Here is a 20079-nt window from a genome sequence, read left to right on the forward strand (position 1 = left end):
CAAAAAGTGAAAGAAACGGATACTGGGTGGGTATGTATGATGGACCTCCCTAGAAGTAGTCCTCGTCAACTACAATGAGAAGCTTTCCTCGGCGATATTTCTTTGTTCGAGAATTAATTAAGCTCTGAGTCGAAATGCAATCGTTCTTAACTTGAGCGATTGACTTGTGGCTTGCTGTGGATATGTCAACACTGAAGTATCGAACATTGAAATGCGTCATAGAGCATCAAAGACCTAGCCTGCTAGATCATTGAATGGCTGTGGTATGGATAACGTGGATCTTCCAGCATAATGGTAGAATAGGACCCTCATGATCCCATCTTCTTAGTTACAATTGGCCCATCTTCTAAGTTACCGTATGCCCATCTTAGGTACAGTTGGAATCGGGATCCCTCTGGATCGAACCCTAACACATCCAACTGGTCACCAACTCCATTCCTCCACTCCGCTCAACACCAAAACCCCAGTTGGCCCCCTCACGCCCAGAGCAGCATCACATCAATATCGTCCTTCTCATCCTTCCTCTCCACAACCTCCTTGGTCTCACTATTTCTGTACAACGAACGAATAAAGTCCGCCACCGTGCCAAAAACACCTCTCCCGCTTTCAGCACCCCTCAAAACCTCCTGCTTCTTGGCCTCCATCGCCTCAATTCGCAGCCTGGAAGCCTCAGCCTTCGTTCTAGCACTATCCACCTGTTCCTGAGCATCCTTCGTAATTCTACCAATTTCAGCCAAATACGCCGAAACCAGACCAGGAAATTCGCCCCTAGGTGCCTCCTCCATCTCCACATCATCCACGATTTCCGTAAAGTACTGGTCTGGATCCGCCAGCGGAGCCGTAGTGTATTCCACGTTTGGAACGTCCATTTCGTGGTCCGAGTCGCTCAAAACCTGGGGTTTCTGATCATCGCTTATATCATCGTACTCCTTTTCGTACTCCGTTTTGATTTCCACGGGTTTCTCCCGAAAATGGGACTCCTTCAAGGAGAAGGTTTTGGCGGGGTCTGGAAGAACAGTGTAGGCCAAGCCGGCATCGCCCGATGGTGTTGGTACCAAAGGAGAACTCTCGTCCTTCATTGAGTCTTCCTCGTTCTCGTCTTTCTTCAAAGAACGGTACCGTTGTATCCTTTCCATGGTTCTGGAGTTACTCTTTTGTTCCACGACATTCACCCGTTTCTGGACATTTTCCGTTTCCTCCTCATACACCCTTTTCACTGCCCGGCCGCCCTTGGCCTTTTTTTTCTTGAAAACAGGCCGTTTCACCTGTGGTGTTTCTTCATCACTAATATCCATGTTGAGATGCGCATCGAAAAATCCAACTACTACTTGATCTACTCCACAGATCAGCACCACAAAGCACAAAAAAACAACAAAAAGTCCACGAATTTCCCCGAAAATGGACCCGGCCGATATCCTCCACCAGCGTATGCTGGAGGCCCCCGCCAGCAAGATGTACACTCAGGAGGAGCTTCTAGACCTCATGAACGAAACCGACTTGTCCAAGCTTTTGGCAGTCACACAGAGCCTTTTGAACAGAAAGATGCTCAAATTGGCCAAAATCGGCGAATATCTCCGATTCCAGGCGATCCTGGCGCTGGAAACGAAAAAGTTGACCTCGATGACTGACGATGAACAAATGATCTACTCCTACATTGAAGCCTCTGGAAGAGAAGGTATCTGGACAAAGACGCTCAAGGCTAAAACCAACATGCACCAGCACATCGTCATGCGGTGCTTGAAGCTGTTGGAGCTGCAACGTTACATCAAGCTGATCAAGTCTGTCAAGCACCCTACAAGAAAAATCTACATGCTATACAACCTCCAGCCGTCCATTGATGTTACTGGAGGTCCGTGGTTTACGGACTCCGAGCTCGATACGGAATTTATCGATTCCTTGCTCACCGTTGTGTGGCGTTTCATAGCGCTGAAAACGTTTCCTCTGGCGTTCCAGGAACCTCAGGCCAATGTGAATGTTTTCTCCAGCGTTTTTCCAGCAAACCACACCGGGTTCGCCAGTCTTGACGCTGTCATGGACTTCATCACCAGCAACAAAATCACCAATATCGACTTGGCCCTCAACGACGTTCGTTCCCTTTGTGAAGTGCTCGTAATGGACGACAAGATCGAGGTTGTCAGGGACACAGCTGATGTTTATAAAGCCACGTGGCAGCTGGTTCTTGAAGCGGGCTACGGAAGGGCCTACCGAGAGGGCAGTTTAAATGCTGAACAGGAGAAGTTTTTGAAGGAGATCGACGCAGAGAACCAGTTCAGTGTTTTCGACCACTACTCTGTGATCAACGCCCAGGTGAACGAGGAGGACGTGGTGTACCTCGATCTGTGGCTCCGGGCCTAGATTACGGCTCCAATTTGAGTCACATTAAGCATCCATACTAGCATGAAATTAATAAAAGGCGTTTTTACCTATATACAAAGTCTATAATCCACAATATCCCTAAAGAATGTCCTTCACGTTGTGGGCCTTGAACTTACGGCCAGAACGGTCCGTAGATCTGTGCTCAAATCTGGAGCCCATCAACGTGAACCCAATAGTCTTGCTCTTCGTTTCCACATCAAAACCAAATAGGGTGCCTTCTTTTGCAAGCGAACGAACACCTCCCAACTTTTCAGCAGCCGAAACCGTAGGTCCATCCTCCTTATCCTTTTTCTGCTGAACCACAACAAAAAATGAGTTCTGGGCATCGTGCAAAACGATTCCCTCGATTCCCACCAAATTGCGGTTTCTGGACTCAAGCACACGGATTTTGCAACCGTGGAAATCAGCAGTGGACAACTTGGGCAACGCCATGTTGATGTTGGGTTTCTTGTTCTCGCCGAAAAGCAAGTCCACCATGTAATTGTTCCAGAGCTTGTTGAGCTCAATGTAGTCCTCGTAAACGGGAATCTGAAGACGTGCTGTGAGTTGGTCGATGTTCATATTGGGGTTCAGCTGGACGTATCTTTCGCCTCTGACTTGCTTGGTCTTGGTCGTTTTGAGGTACGTTCTAAGGAGGGTTCTGGTGTTTCCCTTGCGTTTCTTGGGAATACGGTTACCCCTTGGTCTGTGGTCCTTTGAGTCTTTGGACTCCTTTACAGACCCGTCCTTGTTTTCGTCTTTGGAATCTCCGCTTTTGGAGTCTCCTTCTGTGGGTACAAGGGGGATAAACGGCTTTTGACCGCCAAACACGGAGTACCTTTTATCGAGGATCTCGACGATCTGGGATGTAGCATCGAAGCTTCTGCTGAGGAGGTGTTTTTCCACGGAATTATCTCTGTCCATGCTGGTGTAGTGGTGTTATGGTCCAGGAGTCAAGGAATAGAAGAAATTGGGGTGTTTTTGTTGTTTGGGCTTCAGAGAATGGTCTGTATTGTCAGTCTCTGGTAATGCACTTGTAGTGGAAAACGCGATGCAGCGATGAGCCCTATGTAAGGACCCAACCAACCAACAACAAATCATCGAATTTTGGGATTTCTATAAAAAATCAAGATTCGCTCTTTTTAATTTATTCGAAATCTCAAAAACCCCATAAATCTCCATACCTCCCGCCTTGCTGACTCCGACCGACTCACACCCAATCTGTTGATGTCTTCCTACTTCGCACACTCAACAGTATGCTCCACAGGCTTCTACGAACTGTGCCTGTAGTTCGTACTGCACAGGCCAGACGGATCCACGTGCCTTTCCAAGATGACCTCACGCCTGCCGACGACGAACTCTTCAACTTGGACGGCTTCCAGGACTACAAGGAACTGCCGGATGTCCTTGCACACAAGAAACGGATGGGACTAGGATCTGACGAAGAACCGGCCGAACGGAAGCCGGAGCCTATAAAAGAGCAGCTTCTGGCCTCCTCGTTTGTGGAGGCTACAAAAAAGAAGCAGCCCTTGGTGTTTGTGTCCAGATTGACCAACCCATACCTCAACTTGGCCATCGAGGACTACGTCTACCATAACATGCCTGTGCCAGCTGCAGGAGAGGCCAATTGCAACAGACTCATGTTTTACGTCAACCTGCCGTGCGTGGTGATTGGAAAAAACCAGAATCCGTGGCGAGAGGTGAATATGCCTTTGCTCAATTCGTTAAGACTACCGATGGTGAGGAGGAGGTCTGGCGGAGGCACGGTTGTGCACGATACGGGGAATGTCAACTACTCGTTCATGACCACGAAGGAGGCGTTTGACCGCCAGGCGTTTGCCCGTGTTGTTTGTGAATCAACCAACAAAATAGCCCAGGAGGAAAAGCAGATCATGGTCACGGAGAGGGGCGACATTGTCACGATCAAGGACCAGTTGAAGGTGTCTGGCTCGGCCTATAAGCTTACCAAAGGGCGCCTGTACCACCACGGAACGATGCTTCTCAATCTGAAGCTCGATGTTCTTCGGCAGTTGCTTCATAGAGAAGAACTGCTCGGCAGTATTGCCAGTCTGGCTTCGGTGGAGTCTGTGAAGCTGCCGGTGACGAATTTGCATTTGGACAAGGAGGAGTTCATTGAAGCCGTCAGCAGCGGTTTCAGGGATGCTTATGGGATAGTCGAGGAAGCGAAGGAGAAGGAGCCAGAGGAGATGAACGAGAACGAGTTTCTCGGGCTTCAGGACTTTGTGAATGCCTTTTCGGAGCGTCAGTGTGAGACCTTCGTCGTTGACGAGGATACAGAGCTTCCTGAGGAGATCGAGGCCATGAGAAACGAGCTCACGCTGTGGGAGTGGAAATTCGGCTCCACCGCTAAGTTTACCCACCGTTTTGAAAAGAAGGAGCGAGGTCTCGTTGTTGAGTTTGAGGTTGTGAAAGGCCGTCTTAAAAGCATGAGCGTAAGTGGTGAAGACAAGGACATAGAGGCCATGGAGTTTCTCCAGACCATGTTGGAGCGTGAGGGTGTTCCATACACGGGAAGTGACGTTGCAGGGTTTATCACGGACGATGAACTCAGCGAGTGGCTTGGAAACGCCATTGACGGGCTGTCGTAGGCGTGCTTGTGAGAAATTGAATGACGGTGGAAGTGGTATTCCGTGGGTTACCATCCAAAAGCATGTAATTAGAAAAATTTGATAAACGAAGATGTTACAAGAGTTGACCTTTTTCGCTTGGATTACCATCCAAAAGCATGCATTAGATAAACGAAGATGTTGCAAAAGTTGCTTATTCAATTGAAGGGCTGTTAAGTCAAAATGCCCATTTTTGGTGATTTGAACGATTCACATATAAGCAATGGGGGTTTCACTATGTAAATTTATTACTGTTTTCCATATAATCAGATGAATTGTATTTTTTAAAAAAATCATCACTGGACCGATGCTTATCAATACAACCCTTACGTCTAACTTTCACCAGCTGTCTATTCTGTCTACCCCTATGTACTATCCTGTTCTGGTGCAACACATCCAAACTGACTGGACCATTCAATTGATAAAACGCTGATTTTTCAACCATCGCTTCAATCAACCCCATCAGCTCATTGCATTCTTGACCTACGCCTGGTAGACAGGCTGGTTGAAGCCGTGACGGCCCTTGTACGGCGCATACTCGGGCTCCTGCCACCCCTTCAAAACCTCCGCCTCGTCGTCCAACTTGTAGATCTCCAACCCCAACGGTCTGCAGTTGTCCACCATTTTAGTGTCTCCACCCTCCGTTTCACCCCAGTCCCAGTTACTCAAATCCCCACCGGGACACGCCGAAATCGCCACAAGCAACTCCTGCTCCGCAAACATCTCAAAGTAGTCCTCCTTCAGCGCAGGGCAGGTTTCCATGAAATACTGGTCCTGCTCGGTCAACCCGGTCACCTGGAAAACGTTCAAAACGTCGTGAACATCGAATTCCGTGAGCCCGTACGGCAACACCGCTCTCGTCAAGTTCGAATGACAATGAAAATCGTTATCCTCGCCCGAAATCAACTTGTCCACATACGGATCACACCTGGTGCCCAAGGTATCGTGGACCCTTCCACCCCACTCGTCGTGACGGCCTCCCAAGGTGTCGGCTGTGATGGTCACAAGAGGCCTTAAAAAGGGCAAAATCGACCACAAACGGTCGTGCACGGAAACATGGGCCAGGTGGAGCTGTCTGGTTCTAGCAGCCCAGAACCGTTCCCTAGGGTTGTGGTAGTTCCAGATGTTCAAGTCACACACCTGCGGGCCTTCGGGCGTCGTCAAGCGAATGACCAGTTTTGCCGGAACCCGGACGGCAATTCCCAGGCGTGGCGCACACAAGTGGGATTCGACTTTGGTCTTTTTGGCCTCGGCAATACGGTTGTAGAGCTCCTTGTCGGCGTAGATTTTGGACCCTGGCTGCGGGAAGTAGGCAGCTTTGGGCTTGGGCAAGCCGTAGGTGGTGCGGTCGGGCCGCTGGGAGCTGACGGAGTAGTCTGTCATGAAAAAGAAGTGGTTGGTTGTGGAAATGAGGAAATGTGGAGGTGAAAAGTTGGAGGTGCGGAATAGTGTGGATCGGATCTGGGCTCGTATCCCAGGGGGTGCAGAGGGAGAGGGAGAGGGTTTGGAAAATGAGAATGGAGAGCTTACAAGATAAGGTATTGGTGGTTTTTGATTATGGTGATTTTTGTGTTTGATGGTGAGAGACGTTGGTGGATGAGGTGGGGTGGTGATGGGATGTGGGGTAGATGAGATGAGTGGGTGACAAAGTGAATCATGGTAAATTCAATTTGAAAAAGTATGGGATGGTCGAGGCGACGAGCCAATTGGCTGTTTTCGGCGAAATTGAGTTTGTGGTTGTTTTGGCAGGTTTGTGATTCATCGGGTGGAAAGTTGGTGGATGTGTGGAAGTGGTGGAAAGTCATGGAAGAGACAACACCAATGGATTGAGTTAGTTTTATGATTTGGATTTATTTCAGGCTGGGTGAGGTTAAGAGAGTTGAAACTGGGTCAATGGTGTTTTGTGGCACCGGGAAGTGCTCCTAATGGCGGTTGGCCCTTTTGGGATAGGGCACACGAGGCGGCGAGTTTTAGTAGCCCAACCACGAATAAAGGTGTATTATAGACGGGGACGGTTTCTGATGGGGTTGACAAATTTATGGCCCCGGCGGTCACAATTGAAACGAACTTTTCAGTCAATTGGCCCACTCTCATAGTGCAACTACAACTCTCGTTCGGGGCCCATAGAACGCCATTGTGAATAGGCTGCTTATCTAGAAAATGGACTTTTAAACAATTGAGTATCATGAAAGAAAAGCCCCCTATTTGAGACCTCCATTGACATCTAAACGGGGTACCCTGTGGCCAATCTTCAAACTTCAAATACGACTGCAAAGGTATTGCCGTGCGAGAGGACCAAGAGGGGACAAGAACGGCAAAACCATCCCACTGAAACACAAGAAACCATAAGAAATCCCAGAATTGTGAATTTCTCGGGTATTGGTCTCGGCGTCGGGGTAGGTGGGGCAGGTGGGGTATGTGGTTGCAAAAGAGGGGCACCCACGTAAGGCAGAACCGGGACCGTATCATCATTATGAATATCTGGAATGGCTTCTAGAAGATAATTGTGTTCGAGGGGAAGGAACAAAAAAGAGCTTTCGAAGAATGAAGGTGTGTTTTTATCAATGGCCGACAAAGCCTCCATAGCTGAGGCCGAATGCCTCAGTTCAAGCAAAAAGGCTAACATGAAAAATCAAGGACTTCGCATCCACAGCTTCCTCAAGACCCTTAACCTTCTGTGTGGCGTCAGGGTACGCGTTCCCTTGCAGCGATACGCCTAAACCAAAAGAAGGTTAGCAAGATAGAGAAAATTCCTTCAATGAACAAATCTGTACCAATGGAGCCGCTACCCAAAAGCTAAACCTTAAAACGCCATTGCACCTAACCATGGCATAATAGCCTTACCCTGATCTCCTCAGATAACAGCTTGACATCTCGGTGCAGCTCACTTGATTCCACTTGAGTCGTCAATTGAATCGAATCACCAACTGCCACGTGTCAATCCAAAACTCGTGTGTAATCAGAACCCCATTTTGTCATCAAATTCTCCATTCTGCTGACAGAAGCGTCTTTTGACGATTGCCAGCCGTGAAGGTCAAAAATAGCCCATTGACTAATGGCATGCACGTCCTGTTTTTAAGCGAGGCTGCTTATCAAGCTGCTTATTCAGCGAGCTTCCACCACCACAGTAAACCCGGCCTTTCCACCACAATTTTGGATTTTTTTGGTCTCATTCTCTCAAAGTATGCTACCAGTTTCATGACTATAAATCCTCTTTTTTTACTTTTCTCAAAAACCCTCAATCCCCCACCACACCAGATTTGTCAGCGATTTTCGCAGCTCGTACTTTTACTAAAACCACCACAGCGACAGCTCTACGTGCAGGCCGGATCGCTGTGGCTCACGGCACCCTCGAGGTATAAAGCTCAGGGGAATTCCCCCCAAATCTCTCTCATCATCAATTCCCACTTCTTCCACATATCCACTTCCACAAATGTCTAGAATCGCAGTTTTCGGCCTCGGCGGCTTCCTCGGTGCTCCAGTCTTGGAGGCCCTTGAGTCCTCAGACAAGATCAACTACCCAGTGTTGGCTGTCACCAGAGACGACTCCAAGTACAAGTCCACCGACAAGGTGAAATACGTCAAAGGCGACACCACCAAGGATGTTGATGCTTTGACCAAGGAATTGAGCGGCGTCGACGTCATCATCTCCTTGGTCAGCCCTAGTCCTGATCTCAACGCTGCCATTGAGAAGATCGCTGCTGCTGTCAAGCCCAAGTTGGTGATTCCTTCCCAGTTCGGCGTGGACATCGAGGAGTCCCAGCAGGTTTTGCCTGGTTTCTTGGGCATCAAGCAGGAACACTCCAAGAAGCTCAGAGACGCTGGTCTCAAGGTGGTGGACATCCAGACCGGTCTTTTCGGCAATGCTGACTCTTTTGCTGAGAACATTGCCCCCTTGGTCGGTGCTAACGCCGAAACCAAGCAGGTCAAGTACCTTGGCTCGCCAAAGTTCGAGTTTTCCTACACCATTCTTTCCGATGTCGGTAAGGCTGTTGCTGCTGCAGCCACCTCCACCCCATCGTCTCTTCCAGACCAATTGAGAATCCAGTCCGGTACGATTTCTCAGGAGGCCATTGTGGCCAAGTACGGCAAGAGCAAGTCGGTTGAGTTTTCTGCCACCGAGGTTTCCAAGGAGGATGCCTTGGCTGAGGCCAAGAAGGTCTGGGCTGAAGGCTTTGATGGTAGCAAGTTCGGCTACTACTTGCAGGCCATTATCTCCCAGGGTGAAGAGAAGGGCCTTTGGTTCACCAAGGACGACAACGAGGTGGTCAACCCCAAGGGTGCTTCCTGGAAGTGGACCACCCTCTGAAGGGAGGGTTACCGGTTGTAGTCTAGTTTATGCAATTGACAATTGAATTGAAGAGGATTTGTAGAGAGTAGGGGAGGGGGTAGCTTTCAAGGAATTGGGAGGGAATTGACTGAATTTACAATGATGGGCATTGGAGTGAAAAATTATGGACCGAGGCGAGTGTGGCTAATGCAAAGAGATGGGATGTCTAGGGATATGCACATAAGTGTTGATGAGCCTTTCAAATTACCTGGAAGGTTGTTTTCGTGATTCGCCGAAATCGAATAACTCTGTCTTCTGCACAAATCACAGAGGAAGCCATGGATCGGTCTAGCTACTGGTTTAGCGGTTTCGCAGCCATAACCACAACAGCCTAGTAGAAGTGAGGTGAGTCAGAAAGGCCCAAAAACGCTAAGTTTGATTATCCTCTTACTATTCGGATTCCTTACATGCTGCAATTTCTGTAAACCTACAACTTTCAAATCATTAGCGCCCTTGAACGTTCACCTCCCCTTATGGGGCATCTATGCACCGCCCAATGGGGACATGCCTCACAATACACCTACAACAATGGGCAGGGGCTTACAGGGAAGACCCCCAAAATCGATTCGTAAAACTCGCCAATTCCGTAAATCCCAAAACCCCCAAACTCACCCTCCTCGGCGTTTTTGTCCATACCTTCACGGTTACAAAATTTTTCACCCAAGCCACCACCTTCATATGATATTCCGAACGCGCTAAGATACCTAGCGCTAGCACGGCTACTGGCTGCAAATTGAACTAACAAATCCACACAATTCTCTATAAGCATTTAAAAAAGATGAACATAATCGTAAACTTGCCTAATTGAATGTCAAAAACAACCACTTTTCTTCTTTCCCTCTTATCTTATCGTGTAAGCGGCTCACCTCCACCAATGGCATAACCACCGATCCGGCCGATCCCGACTCGGACTTCAAAAGCTTCTCCGAAACGAAAATCACGAAAAACGCCAATCCCATCAAAATCCAAATCTCCATATCCCCCACCTCCCCAGCTGCCCCTCCTCCACCTCATTTCCTCAATCCACCTTTCTCACAGGGTCTATCATATGCATGCGCCAGCACATGCACCGAAGAAGCCAAAAACCAAAAAGCTATTTCAAAAAAACCCCAAAACTCCCCACTATATACTCCAACCAAGTGGCTCTCGGATATCGGCGGCTCCTTCCTTTTACAATGGCCCCCCTATAATAGGAAAACCTGGGGTACGCATATTTTCCACGGGTAGGCTCGGCTAATGCACGGAACTGTACAAGATGTGGGGTACGCTAGCATAAATAGAGGCTCGATCCGCTCGAAATCGGGAAGCAGCGAGAAATTTTCCCCATAATGTCTCTTCGGTTTGTTCGTGCTTTTTCCTCCGCCAACGTGCTCAGAGCCAACTACGGTTTCATTGGTCTCGGCCAGATGGGCCAGCACATGGCCAGACACATCTACGCTCAGTTGGAGCCTCTGGATAAGTTGTATGTCTACGACACCGTGCCCGAGGCCACCAAGGCCTTTGTTGAAAACGTCACATCTCAGAAACCCGAGGCCAAGAGCCAGCTCACGGCACTCGACCTGATCCCCAAGTTCGTCACGGGTGTCGACTCCCAGTTGGATTTCATTGTGTCCATGGTTCCAGAGGGAAAACACGTCAAGGGCGTTGTTTCCGAGCTCGTGGAGGCCTACAAGGCCAACCCACAGAACGCCGCCACCACCTTCTTGGACTCCTCCACCATCGACATCCCTACCTCCGTCGAGGTGCACGAGTTGGTCAAGAAGGAGCTTCCTTCGTTTGACTTCATCGACACCCCAGTATCCGGCGGTGTGGCTGGTGCCCGTAAAGGTACCTTGTCGTTCATGCTTTCCAGAGCCGAGCACTCGGACGTGTCCCCAGACCTCGTGAAGTTGTTGAACTTCATGGGCTCCAACATCTTCCCATGCGGCTCGCGTCACGGTGCTGGTTTGGCTGCGAAATTGTCCAACAACTACCTTTTGGCCGTCACCAACTTGGCTGTCGCCGACTCTTTCCAATTGGCCAAGGCCTTCGACTTGAACTTGCAGCACTACGCCAAGCTCGTGGCTGTTTCCACCGGTAAGTCCTGGGCTTCTGTGGACAACTGCCCAATTCCAGGCGTCTACCCAGAAAACAGCTTGCCTGCCGATGTCGGCTACCAGGGCGGTTTCATCACCAAGTTGACCAAGAAGGACCTTGTTTTGGCCACCGACTGTGCCCAGCAGTACGACCGTGCTTTGTTCTTGGGTGACATTTCCAAGAAGTGGTACCTCAAGGCTTGCGAGAGAGAGGACCTCGGAACCCGTGATTTGGCTGTTTTGTACGAATGGCTTGGAGAGCTCCGCAAGGAGGGCGGCGAGTACGTGGACAACAAGACGTCTGAGAAGTTCGACATCTAAAATAGAAAAGTACATACTAATGGCACTGCGTGTTTGAAGTTGGGGCACTAGGCCCACCTCTATATATTTATCGTATGCATAGAAGCTCTATTTAACGAGCTCGTTGACGTCTTTGGAAAGCCGTCTGAACCCTTCGTTGGCCTTATCGCCGGAGCTGTCGGTTATTTCACTGATCCACTCACTCCGCTCAGAACTGGCGGTCAGAGAGCGTTCGGTGGTGCCCTGATGTGGAATGTCGCCGCTTGGAATAACTCCAAACGACTTCTGCCGTTCCTTGGTGCTCTGAAAGGACTGCTCCTCCTGGTAGTGTTTCTTGAGCCTGGGGTTACGAAAAGTATGGTTTTCGATTCCACTGCGCCCAAAATACGTGCTGTTGCCCATCAAATCCGTCATGCTGGTGTTCATAAACGCACTAGGACGTCTTCCTTGGTCGAGCAGAAGGTTGCTGAGGTTGTCGTCGGTGTAACCCTCGTTGAGAGTCAAAAGTGGGAGGGTCAGCTCAAGCGGAGGGTCGTCGTCAACTGCCAGAGCCACCGACGACTGTCTCGAAGCTAGCGGACCAATCACAGGCGAAGCGGGTCCACTAAGCAGTCGAAGCAGCCTCACGTCAGAAAGATCCATGTCGTCCTCGGTTTCTGGAAGTCTGGGACTCTTGGGTCTGAAACCAGGAGAAAGCCTTTGGTCGTTCTTTGGCGGTTCTGGTGCAAGCTCCTTTTTCTTCTCTGCTTCTGCTGAAGTCGAGGGTTTGGCTTCTGTCAAAGTTGCAGCCGAAGAGCTATCATCGCTATTACGAGAAATAGGTTCGAACTGCTTACTGAGACGGTGCTTGATACCAGTAGAGCTTACACTCGTGTCGGTAAGCGGCCTCTGCAACTCTATCGAAGGAACAGTATCCTTTGCACCAGAATTCCGTTTCGGTCTTGTGGGCGATACCTCATTTCTCACCGGCGACGTTGCTGGATCTTCCCTCTCGTAAGCGGGTGGAAGCGTTCCATCAAAATCTGGATTGATGGCTTCGAAAGATGGCGGGTTTATCGTGGGACGTCTGACAGGATCAGGTCTGAAAGGAGCAGGTGAATGAGCAGCCGATCTAGGACTGGCAAGTGGTTGAGCTTGTGGCAGTCCCAAGGATTCTAGCACATTTTCCTCACTTGGTGAATAAAGGTTGGCCTCCAAGTGAATCCTATGATCCTTCTCTATAGGCTCATCACTATTGGAAAGATGGTGAAACAGCAATGGGGTTGCGGATCTACCAGGAGCTCTGAACCGTGAAGATCCTTCCGACGACGTTGGAGAATTGTGGCCAAAGTTTGAAAGGGCAGAAAATATGGAATGACCGTTTTGCAGCTGATCCACGACCGTCACTTCAGGGGAATTTGGAGGAGACAGTGGAGCATATTGTGGAAGCTGCTCGGGTTGTTCTGGACGGTCGTAGGCTGGAAGCAAGGTGTTGCAATGGGCAGCCAATGGCGAGCATAAATGAATAGGCGAGTCGATGGAGATTTCAAAGTGCTTTCTCTTCTCGGGATTGGCGGGATCCTTACGGGAGATTCTCAACGAAATCTTGATCCAGTGGTCACACTGAATGTTCTCAAACGACGTATCTGCGTGCATGGCAAAGTTGTACTTCTTGTTGATGGTGGACGGCACGAACATCTGGAATTCAAGCTCACGGGGTAGAACTTCGTCTTCTGGTGAGCCCACGTCTGGTCCATCATCAGTAAGGCAACCTTGCGCTGAAAGAAGTGACTTATTTGGCTTGGCTTTGTGCTCTAGCAAAAGAAACTTTCTCGTGGGCTCTGCCCTGTGCACTGTTTTGTTGTGGCAATAGTAGTGGCAATTTTCCGTGACGGAAACACGGATTCTGTGGAGTGCAACCTTGCCATAAAGAGGTATAAACTTGAACGAGATGGGCACATACGTATCTAGAACCACGGCCTTGCTTCCCACAAGAATCTCGTAACGCAACTGGTCCTCCCAGTCACGCTCAATAAAAATAGGCTCATTTTCTTCCACGCTGTTATCAGATGGAATACGTACCACATTCACCGGCAACCGGGCCGTGAGGTTTGTCTTGAAAGCGCCCATTCTGATGATATTCGCCTCGAGGTTGTAGAAGACTCTGCCGAAATTGGCATCGATCGTTTCGGGCGACAGGGCCGGAAGTGGATGCTCAAAGTTGTAGATGTAGTCGCCAGGCATAAAGAGGCCTGGTTTTGCTGGTTCATTCAGCGCAGAGTGGTCCGCATTGGAGCCGGCCGACTGAGCGGTGGTCAAATCTTGAAATGACGAAACCGGCGTTATTCCGGGCGCTGGCGAAGGAGAACTGCCTCTGGGCGAAGTGGCCCTATTTATCAAGCTCGCAGCGAACCCCCTGGCGGTATCCACGGGAGAAAGGAAGTCTGACCCTGAATGGTGTAGGCTGTTATTGGCCGGCTCGGATAGACTGAAATGGGTGATGTCGTCGCCCTTGTGGGGGTTTGCCGGAAGTGGTCTGACAAAGTCTGCTCCGAAATTGGGAGTATGCGTATCGGCATGGTAGAAAGGCCATGTGTGGTTTATGAGGTCATTGATCTCGGCGTAGTTATTTCTCTTTGGCGGGATGCCCTCTGGCCACTCTGTCCTTTGAATGCCCTTGAAATGCAAAGAAACCAGCTTCACTTTGGCAGGTTTTAGGATCCGTAGAACCAAGCACCCTCTAAGCAAAGAGGGGGGTCTATTTTCGAATTCTGCCGGTTTGAAACCCTGAAGAAAGAGATATTTCTCCGCAGGCACAATGAAAACCTGAACCAGCAGCAGCAGAGCCTGGGGAGTATCTGGAAGATTCGGCACAAGGACCTGTTCGTCCGGGTTTTCGTCTCTGGCCGGGGAGAGGGCCAAGGAGGCGTCGGGGAAAAGCGGGGATCTTGCGAAATCCATGGCCCAACCTCAAATATAAAAATGTATAATTTTAAATGTTTATAAAAAAGAAAGCGTAGGGTATGTCTATGAGTATCGTGTGGATGAGAAGTGCAATGGATTGGCGGGATAGGCAGCTGATGGTCTGTGTGCAGTACGGCATCAAGAGAGGACTCCTAAAAAATCGGGGAGGGTTTTTTCTTCTTTTTTTCGTAAATGGCCTCAGGCGGGGCTTTTTAGTCCAGAATGGTTTTGCGGTGCTGCACGGGTAAAAAAGGACGGGGGATCTGTACTGGAGGATTAGTAGAGGTGCTTCGTTGCTGTGATAAGGGCTACACCACGTGACGATAAGCCAAACGCCGTAGTTCTCGGCATCTCCGGAAGCCGCTGCGGCTCCAGACTTGGAATATGGATTTCTCTAGTTGAAGTGGGTATTTGCGTTTTGTTAAAATCTGTGATTTCTGTGTTCTGGTTCGTTATTGGGCAAGAAAGGTGCATTATCAGTTTGCGCACAATGGCTGCGAAATTGCTGCATCATATGGCGTAGAGCCACACGACGGCATGCTAAATATGGTGGAGGGGTTTTAGGTATTTCGATAATTGGGGTGTTTTGTAGATTATATAAGAAAATTGAATTTCTGGTGTTTTGGCGGTTTTTTTTCAATTTGAGAGTTGTGCAGATCAGGGTGAAGAAGTGGGGCTCGGTGGTACAGTGCCAATTCCGCGGCATAGAAGGAAATAGGATTTAGACTTTCGATGACTTCCAATGGAAAATTTTGGTGAATTAGGCTGCGTTGAATGCTTTAAGTGAAACCAAGGGAAACTGGCATTTTTCAACATCCCCAGTAGGAGATAACGGTCGTGGCTTAGTTGCTGTCGGTTAGAGTTTAGCGATAGGGCGATGGGATCAACACCTAAGCCTGAAATAGACTTTTGCCTTGCAGCTGTTAATTGAAGATTTGCTCTGCAAGGCGGAAAAATCCCTCTGCACGGGGGTGTCAAATCCATGAAAATCAGTTTGATGGTCTGACTTTGATGGCAGGATTCCGCATTGCAGTTTGGGTAGATGGATCAGATGGTGTGTGAAACTTCGAGGTTTCAAATAATAATAGTATCATTTGGTTTGGAGCTACTCTGGACTTTGTAATTCGTGTAGTGCATTTGGGCTCGTGCTTGGTTTCATCTGTAGGAGTAAGGTGGAAACGAGATGTGAGTCTATTAAGCACCATATATGATTTAGACCAAAACCCATCACTAGTGACCAGTTCACGCCTATTTCGAACAATACTCATTCTACTGTGTCTTCTCATATTTTGTTGCCTTTCATATTCTGACCAACTCACATATCGTTCATGTCCCTAGACTGCTGATATACAGAAGTACCATACCAAGTGTACGTGTGTCTTCAATTTCAAGCTAGCCGTATAGCAGCTCATCATTAACGTGCTTCATCATGTGAAAGAAAAAATCCGGTTCAATATCACTTAGTATAAGCATTTCACTAAGATCCCCATACTAACTGGTTGCAAAACACGCATCGCGAGGCATCAACTCAAAACCTGTTCCACACAAATTCTGAAAAGGAAAAAACCCCATAATATCAAATTCAATTGGCCATTTTACAACTTCCATGAATTCATCTCCAAATCTGCTGTGTCCTCTGCTCCTGGACCACCCTACTACTACTCCAGGCCTGCATCTGGCAGACATAAACAACGGCCTTCTCCTACTACAAACTACCTCCAGGCCATGCCACGCCAAAGCCGAGAAACTTACCAATCTGATTCAGACTCTCCTGTGTCCCTGGGATCCAACTATGAGTCTGGTCTGGATTTCGATGAAGATTTGATCTCAGATGATGAAGATATCGATCCTGAGCTCCAGGGACCCAAACCAAGAAAGAACGACAAAGCCGCTCAATTGGCCAACACCTTGATGAAGGATTTGGCTGTTGACGACTCAATTGACTTTCTGGATGACGATGCCGACTACGTGGCGCTTCCTGAAGATATGGATATGGACGAGGACGACGATGATGATTTACTTAACAACTTGAGAAATGCAGCACACATGAAGAGAAAAAGGCCAAAGAGTGCCAGTAGCTTCAAGCGCCAGGTGATGAATAACAAGGACTTGGATCCAGAGAAAAGAACATACATGTCTCGAGGAAACGCTGCTTTCGTGAGAGGTGATCTAGAAACGGCATGGAAGAACTATGTGGAGGTCATCAAGATTGACAACAAGAGTTACAATGCCTACAAGACGTTGGCTGAGATTTGCCAGATGCAAAACAAGTTCAACAAATGCTGTAAGTTCATGCTTATGGCGGCGCTTTCCAATCCTTCAGATGTAGCACTTTGGGGCCAGGCTGCAGAACTAAGTACAGATTTGGGTCACATCGACCAGGCCATTTACTGTTACACGCGAGCCATTGCAAGCAAGAACACCGAGCATGACTACGATTTCATAATACGGCGTTCTGGCCTATATAAGCAGAAAAGGCAGTATGGACGTGCCTTGGAGGGATTGCAGAGACTCAGTCAACAGTATCCTGAAGATTCATCCGTTGTCAAGCAATTGGCTGACGTCTATGTGCATCAGAAGCGTTACAATGATGCCATTGCGTTGTATAACCGTATTCTTGAAAAGAATATGAATCCAACAGAGACAAAAGTGCCAAGGTTCAACTGGTCCGAGCTCAATATCCTCACGGAGCTTTATATAAGCAAGAGATCATGGATATCCGCAATCAACATCATCAAAATCGTGGCAAGGTGGATCCAAAAGAGAACTGACGAAACGTGGTGGGACGAACAGCAGGACTGTGATGCCGAGTTCGACGACAGAAGAGGACCAGCCATAATGAAGAAAAAGCCAAAGTTCTACAACGAGTGTGCCGGGCGCCCTCATGATTTGCCGATTGACATTCGCTTCAAACTCGGCTACCTACGTCTTGAGTTGGATCAAAAGGACGAAGCTCTTCGGCATTACGGTTTCTTGTTTTTGGAGGAGGATAAGTGGGAAGTTTCGGATTTGTTTTATGAGGCCGGCAAGCACCTTGAGTCAAAGGGATTCTACGAGGATGCTATCACCTACTTGAAAGGCGTTATTGATGAAGAACATTTGGCAGAAGTACAGTACCTTTTGGGTAAATGTTACGCTGAAATCAAGGAATACGAAACCGCAAAAGCTCACTTGCTAGAAGCTATGAAGGATGATCCTGACAATAATTATCTTAAGACCATCTTAATTGAAGTGCTTTACTACACTAATGACCAGGATGACCAGGCATTGGCAAGCAGGCTTATCAGGGAGCTCAAGGCACCCAAAGCTGATGAAGCACAACCAGAGTCCACTGACTACGTACCGCCTGCTGATGAAGATGACGACCAGGATAACATAGCGCTCATCAAAAATGCGAGAGAGTATAAGGACACCAAGAAGGAGACGTTGACAGAAGAGGAAAGGGAAGAAATTGAGCAGCGTGCCACACGCATGGTGCTTGATAAATTCAACAGAATGAAGAGGCTTCAAGAGGCCATTGACCAGGGTCATACGGCTGCGGCGTCTGCTTGGATGAACATTGCCTCTCAGCTTATTGATATGTTTACCAGTGTCAAGGCATTCTTTCCCAAGAATAGAAAATCGACATTCAGAGGTATTGTGATGTACCTTCGTCGCAAGCAGGATCTGGACATCAACAATCGTTTGGCTCGAATCAATAACCTTTATGAGGGTATCACCGAGACGACAAATTCAAGAGTCGCTTTGACCGCACAGACCGAATTCAGAGGGCTCTCTTATGATCAATGGCTTTATATCTTTGTTCAAAATGCTCTTCTTGTGCGTCTGTTTGAGAAAAACGTGGATGAAGCGATCAGCATTCTTGAGGTGGCTTTCGATGTGAATGTTTTCATCCAAGACAAGCAAAGAGTAATGATCTTGCGATTTGTGCGTCTATCACTTGCAATTGACCAGCAGGACTACATCCCTACTGTCTGCAACAATGTCCGTTACGTTCTTACCTCGACACAGTTTTCACCAACCGTTTACGGCATCTTCATGTGCTGTTTTGGATCCGGTGTTGCTGCCTGGGCTGCCTTCAGCAACTACAACCATCAAAAGTATTTCTTGAGACAGCTTAAAGCTTACGACTCCTTGCTCCACTCGTCCAAGGTTTCTGGTGCAGCTCATGTCACTGTTGATGTTAAGGGAATGTCATTCGACAAAGAGCTTCCGCTGTTGCTCTACATGTACGCCTGTCTTTTGGGAAGCAACCGTGCATATTCTTCGCCAATTGTGTACCTCACCAGAGCTTACAAGAAATGCTACAACGACCCCACCATCTGTCTTATGCTAGGTTTGGCTCATGTGCACCGTTCGATGCAGAGAAACTCCTCCAATAGACACATGCAACTTCTTCAGGGAATTAGTTTCCTCTTGGAGTACAAAGAGCATCGGAGCAAAAACAGCACGGATTACGAAAAACAAGAAATTGAGTACAATTTCGGTCGTCTTTTCCACATGTTGGGTCTTCCAGCACTCGCGATCAACCACTACAACAAGGTTCTACTGTACCACGACACTCTCAAAGACGATCCAGACTATGATTTGCTGATTGACGCAGCATACAATCTCACCTTGATCTACACAATCAACGGAAACACCGCCATGACCCAGGAGTTGACGGATAAGTACTTGACCATCTAGTGGTGCACTGGTGCGACCTACTGAGTATTCCTCATTTCTAGATCATCATCTCCCATCAACAACTACATGGTTCGTCTCAAGCACCGTTACATTCTTTTTGATATACTATATCCCCCTGTGTCCATTCCTCGAACCGGAACCCAAAAGGAGAAGTTCCGCGACTTCTGCGATACTCCCAAAGACACCCTCCTAGCACTACACGCCTCATCACCAGCATCCATAAACTCCAAAACAATCGCCAATATACTCAAGAATGTTGTTCATGACCACTTTGGCGAAATTAGCGCGGGCGGAGTTGGCCTGCTGATAATTGTCAAATACTTCAGTAATAAAACCTCTACAGGTATAATACGATGCAACCGTCAGGACTTCGAACAGGTTATGGCTGCAATTGCGCTTGTGACAAAGGTGGACGCGTACGATGTTGTCATGAGGTGTGTTCATGTTAGTGGAACCATCAAGAAATGTGAACAGTACTCGATCAGAAGAAACAGACAGTTGATCATCGACCTAGGGCGTGATAAAGAGATGGAGTCTGGGCTCAACGAGTTTGTGGCTATGTTCAAGAAAGATGAAGCGGAGGAAGATGAGGATTAGACTTTTGGATTCTGAAGGATTCAGGTGGTTTGGATGATGTTGATGGCACCAGGTGATGCGCAATTATCTGAGGTGTGCGTTGGTTCGCTCGACCAATCAATATCAAATCTCACTTTCTTGAAGGTTTCGTGGCCACGCCGGTACATTTCGAAAAAATTGCTTCTTT

The 20079-nt window shown here is 48.3% G+C and overlaps 10 protein-coding genes across 10 annotated transcripts; 6 read left to right on the forward strand and 4 right to left on the reverse strand.

The window, feature by feature from the left end:
* Positions 1 to 476: 476 nt before the first annotated feature.
* On the reverse strand, positions 477 to 1295 carry C7M61_003550 (uncharacterized protein; the record flags this gene model as incomplete). The annotated part of the gene is made up of 1 exon (XM_024858887.1): positions 477 to 1295. The coding sequence occupies one exon, from the start codon at positions 1293 to 1295 to the stop codon at positions 477 to 479; it is 819 nt and encodes a 272-aa protein (XP_024712974.1).
* A 103-nt stretch (positions 1296 to 1398) lies between these two features.
* On the forward strand, positions 1399 to 2355 carry C7M61_003551 (DNA-directed RNA polymerase III subunit; the record flags this gene model as incomplete). Its single annotated transcript, XM_024858888.1, has 1 exon — positions 1399 to 2355. One exon carries the CDS (start codon positions 1399 to 1401, stop codon positions 2353 to 2355), a length of 957 nt encoding a protein of 318 aa, XP_024712975.1.
* Positions 2356 to 2454: 99 nt separating this feature from the next.
* POP4 (RNase P/RNase MRP complex subunit) lies at positions 2455 to 3279 on the reverse strand (the record flags this gene model as incomplete). The annotated part of the gene is made up of 1 exon (XM_024858889.1): positions 2455 to 3279. One exon carries the CDS (start codon positions 3277 to 3279, stop codon positions 2455 to 2457), a length of 825 nt encoding a protein of 274 aa, XP_024712976.1.
* A 332-nt stretch (positions 3280 to 3611) lies between these two features.
* Positions 3612 to 4964, forward strand: C7M61_003553 (putative lipoate--protein ligase; the record flags this gene model as incomplete). Its single annotated transcript, XM_024858890.1, has 1 exon — positions 3612 to 4964. One exon carries the CDS (start codon positions 3612 to 3614, stop codon positions 4962 to 4964), a length of 1353 nt encoding a protein of 450 aa, XP_024712977.1.
* A 501-nt stretch (positions 4965 to 5465) lies between these two features.
* C7M61_003554 (urea carboxylase-associated family protein) lies at positions 5466 to 6365 on the reverse strand (the record flags this gene model as incomplete). The annotated part of the gene is made up of 1 exon (XM_024858891.1): positions 5466 to 6365. One exon carries the CDS (start codon positions 6363 to 6365, stop codon positions 5466 to 5468), a length of 900 nt encoding a protein of 299 aa, XP_024712978.1.
* A 2050-nt stretch (positions 6366 to 8415) lies between these two features.
* CIP1 (Cip1p) lies at positions 8416 to 9291 on the forward strand (the record flags this gene model as incomplete). The annotated part of the gene is made up of 1 exon (XM_024858892.1): positions 8416 to 9291. One exon carries the CDS (start codon positions 8416 to 8418, stop codon positions 9289 to 9291), a length of 876 nt encoding a protein of 291 aa, XP_024712979.1.
* Positions 9292 to 10640: 1349 nt separating this feature from the next.
* Positions 10641 to 11708, forward strand: HPD1 (Hpd1p; the record flags this gene model as incomplete). The annotated part of the gene is made up of 1 exon (XM_024858893.1): positions 10641 to 11708. The coding sequence occupies one exon, from the start codon at positions 10641 to 10643 to the stop codon at positions 11706 to 11708; it is 1068 nt and encodes a 355-aa protein (XP_024712980.1).
* An 87-nt stretch (positions 11709 to 11795) lies between these two features.
* On the reverse strand, positions 11796 to 14627 carry C7M61_003557 (uncharacterized protein; the record flags this gene model as incomplete). The annotated part of the gene is made up of 1 exon (XM_024858894.1): positions 11796 to 14627. The coding sequence occupies one exon, from the start codon at positions 14625 to 14627 to the stop codon at positions 11796 to 11798; it is 2832 nt and encodes a 943-aa protein (XP_024712981.1).
* A 1728-nt stretch (positions 14628 to 16355) lies between these two features.
* TFC4 (transcription factor TFIIIC subunit) lies at positions 16356 to 19316 on the forward strand (the record flags this gene model as incomplete). The annotated part of the gene is made up of 1 exon (XM_024858895.1): positions 16356 to 19316. The coding sequence occupies one exon, from the start codon at positions 16356 to 16358 to the stop codon at positions 19314 to 19316; it is 2961 nt and encodes a 986-aa protein (XP_024712982.1).
* Positions 19317 to 19382: 66 nt separating this feature from the next.
* Positions 19383 to 19913, forward strand: C7M61_003559 (RNA-binding protein; the record flags this gene model as incomplete). The annotated part of the gene is made up of 1 exon (XM_024858896.1): positions 19383 to 19913. The coding sequence occupies one exon, from the start codon at positions 19383 to 19385 to the stop codon at positions 19911 to 19913; it is 531 nt and encodes a 176-aa protein (XP_024712983.1).
* Positions 19914 to 20079: the final 166 nt, after the last annotated feature.

The sequence above is a fragment of the Candidozyma pseudohaemuli genome (genome assembly GCF_003013735.1).
Source record: "Candidozyma pseudohaemuli strain B12108 chromosome Unknown scaffold00009, whole genome shotgun sequence".
Classification (NCBI taxonomy): domain Eukaryota; kingdom Fungi; phylum Ascomycota; class Pichiomycetes; order Serinales; family Metschnikowiaceae; genus Candidozyma; species Candidozyma pseudohaemuli.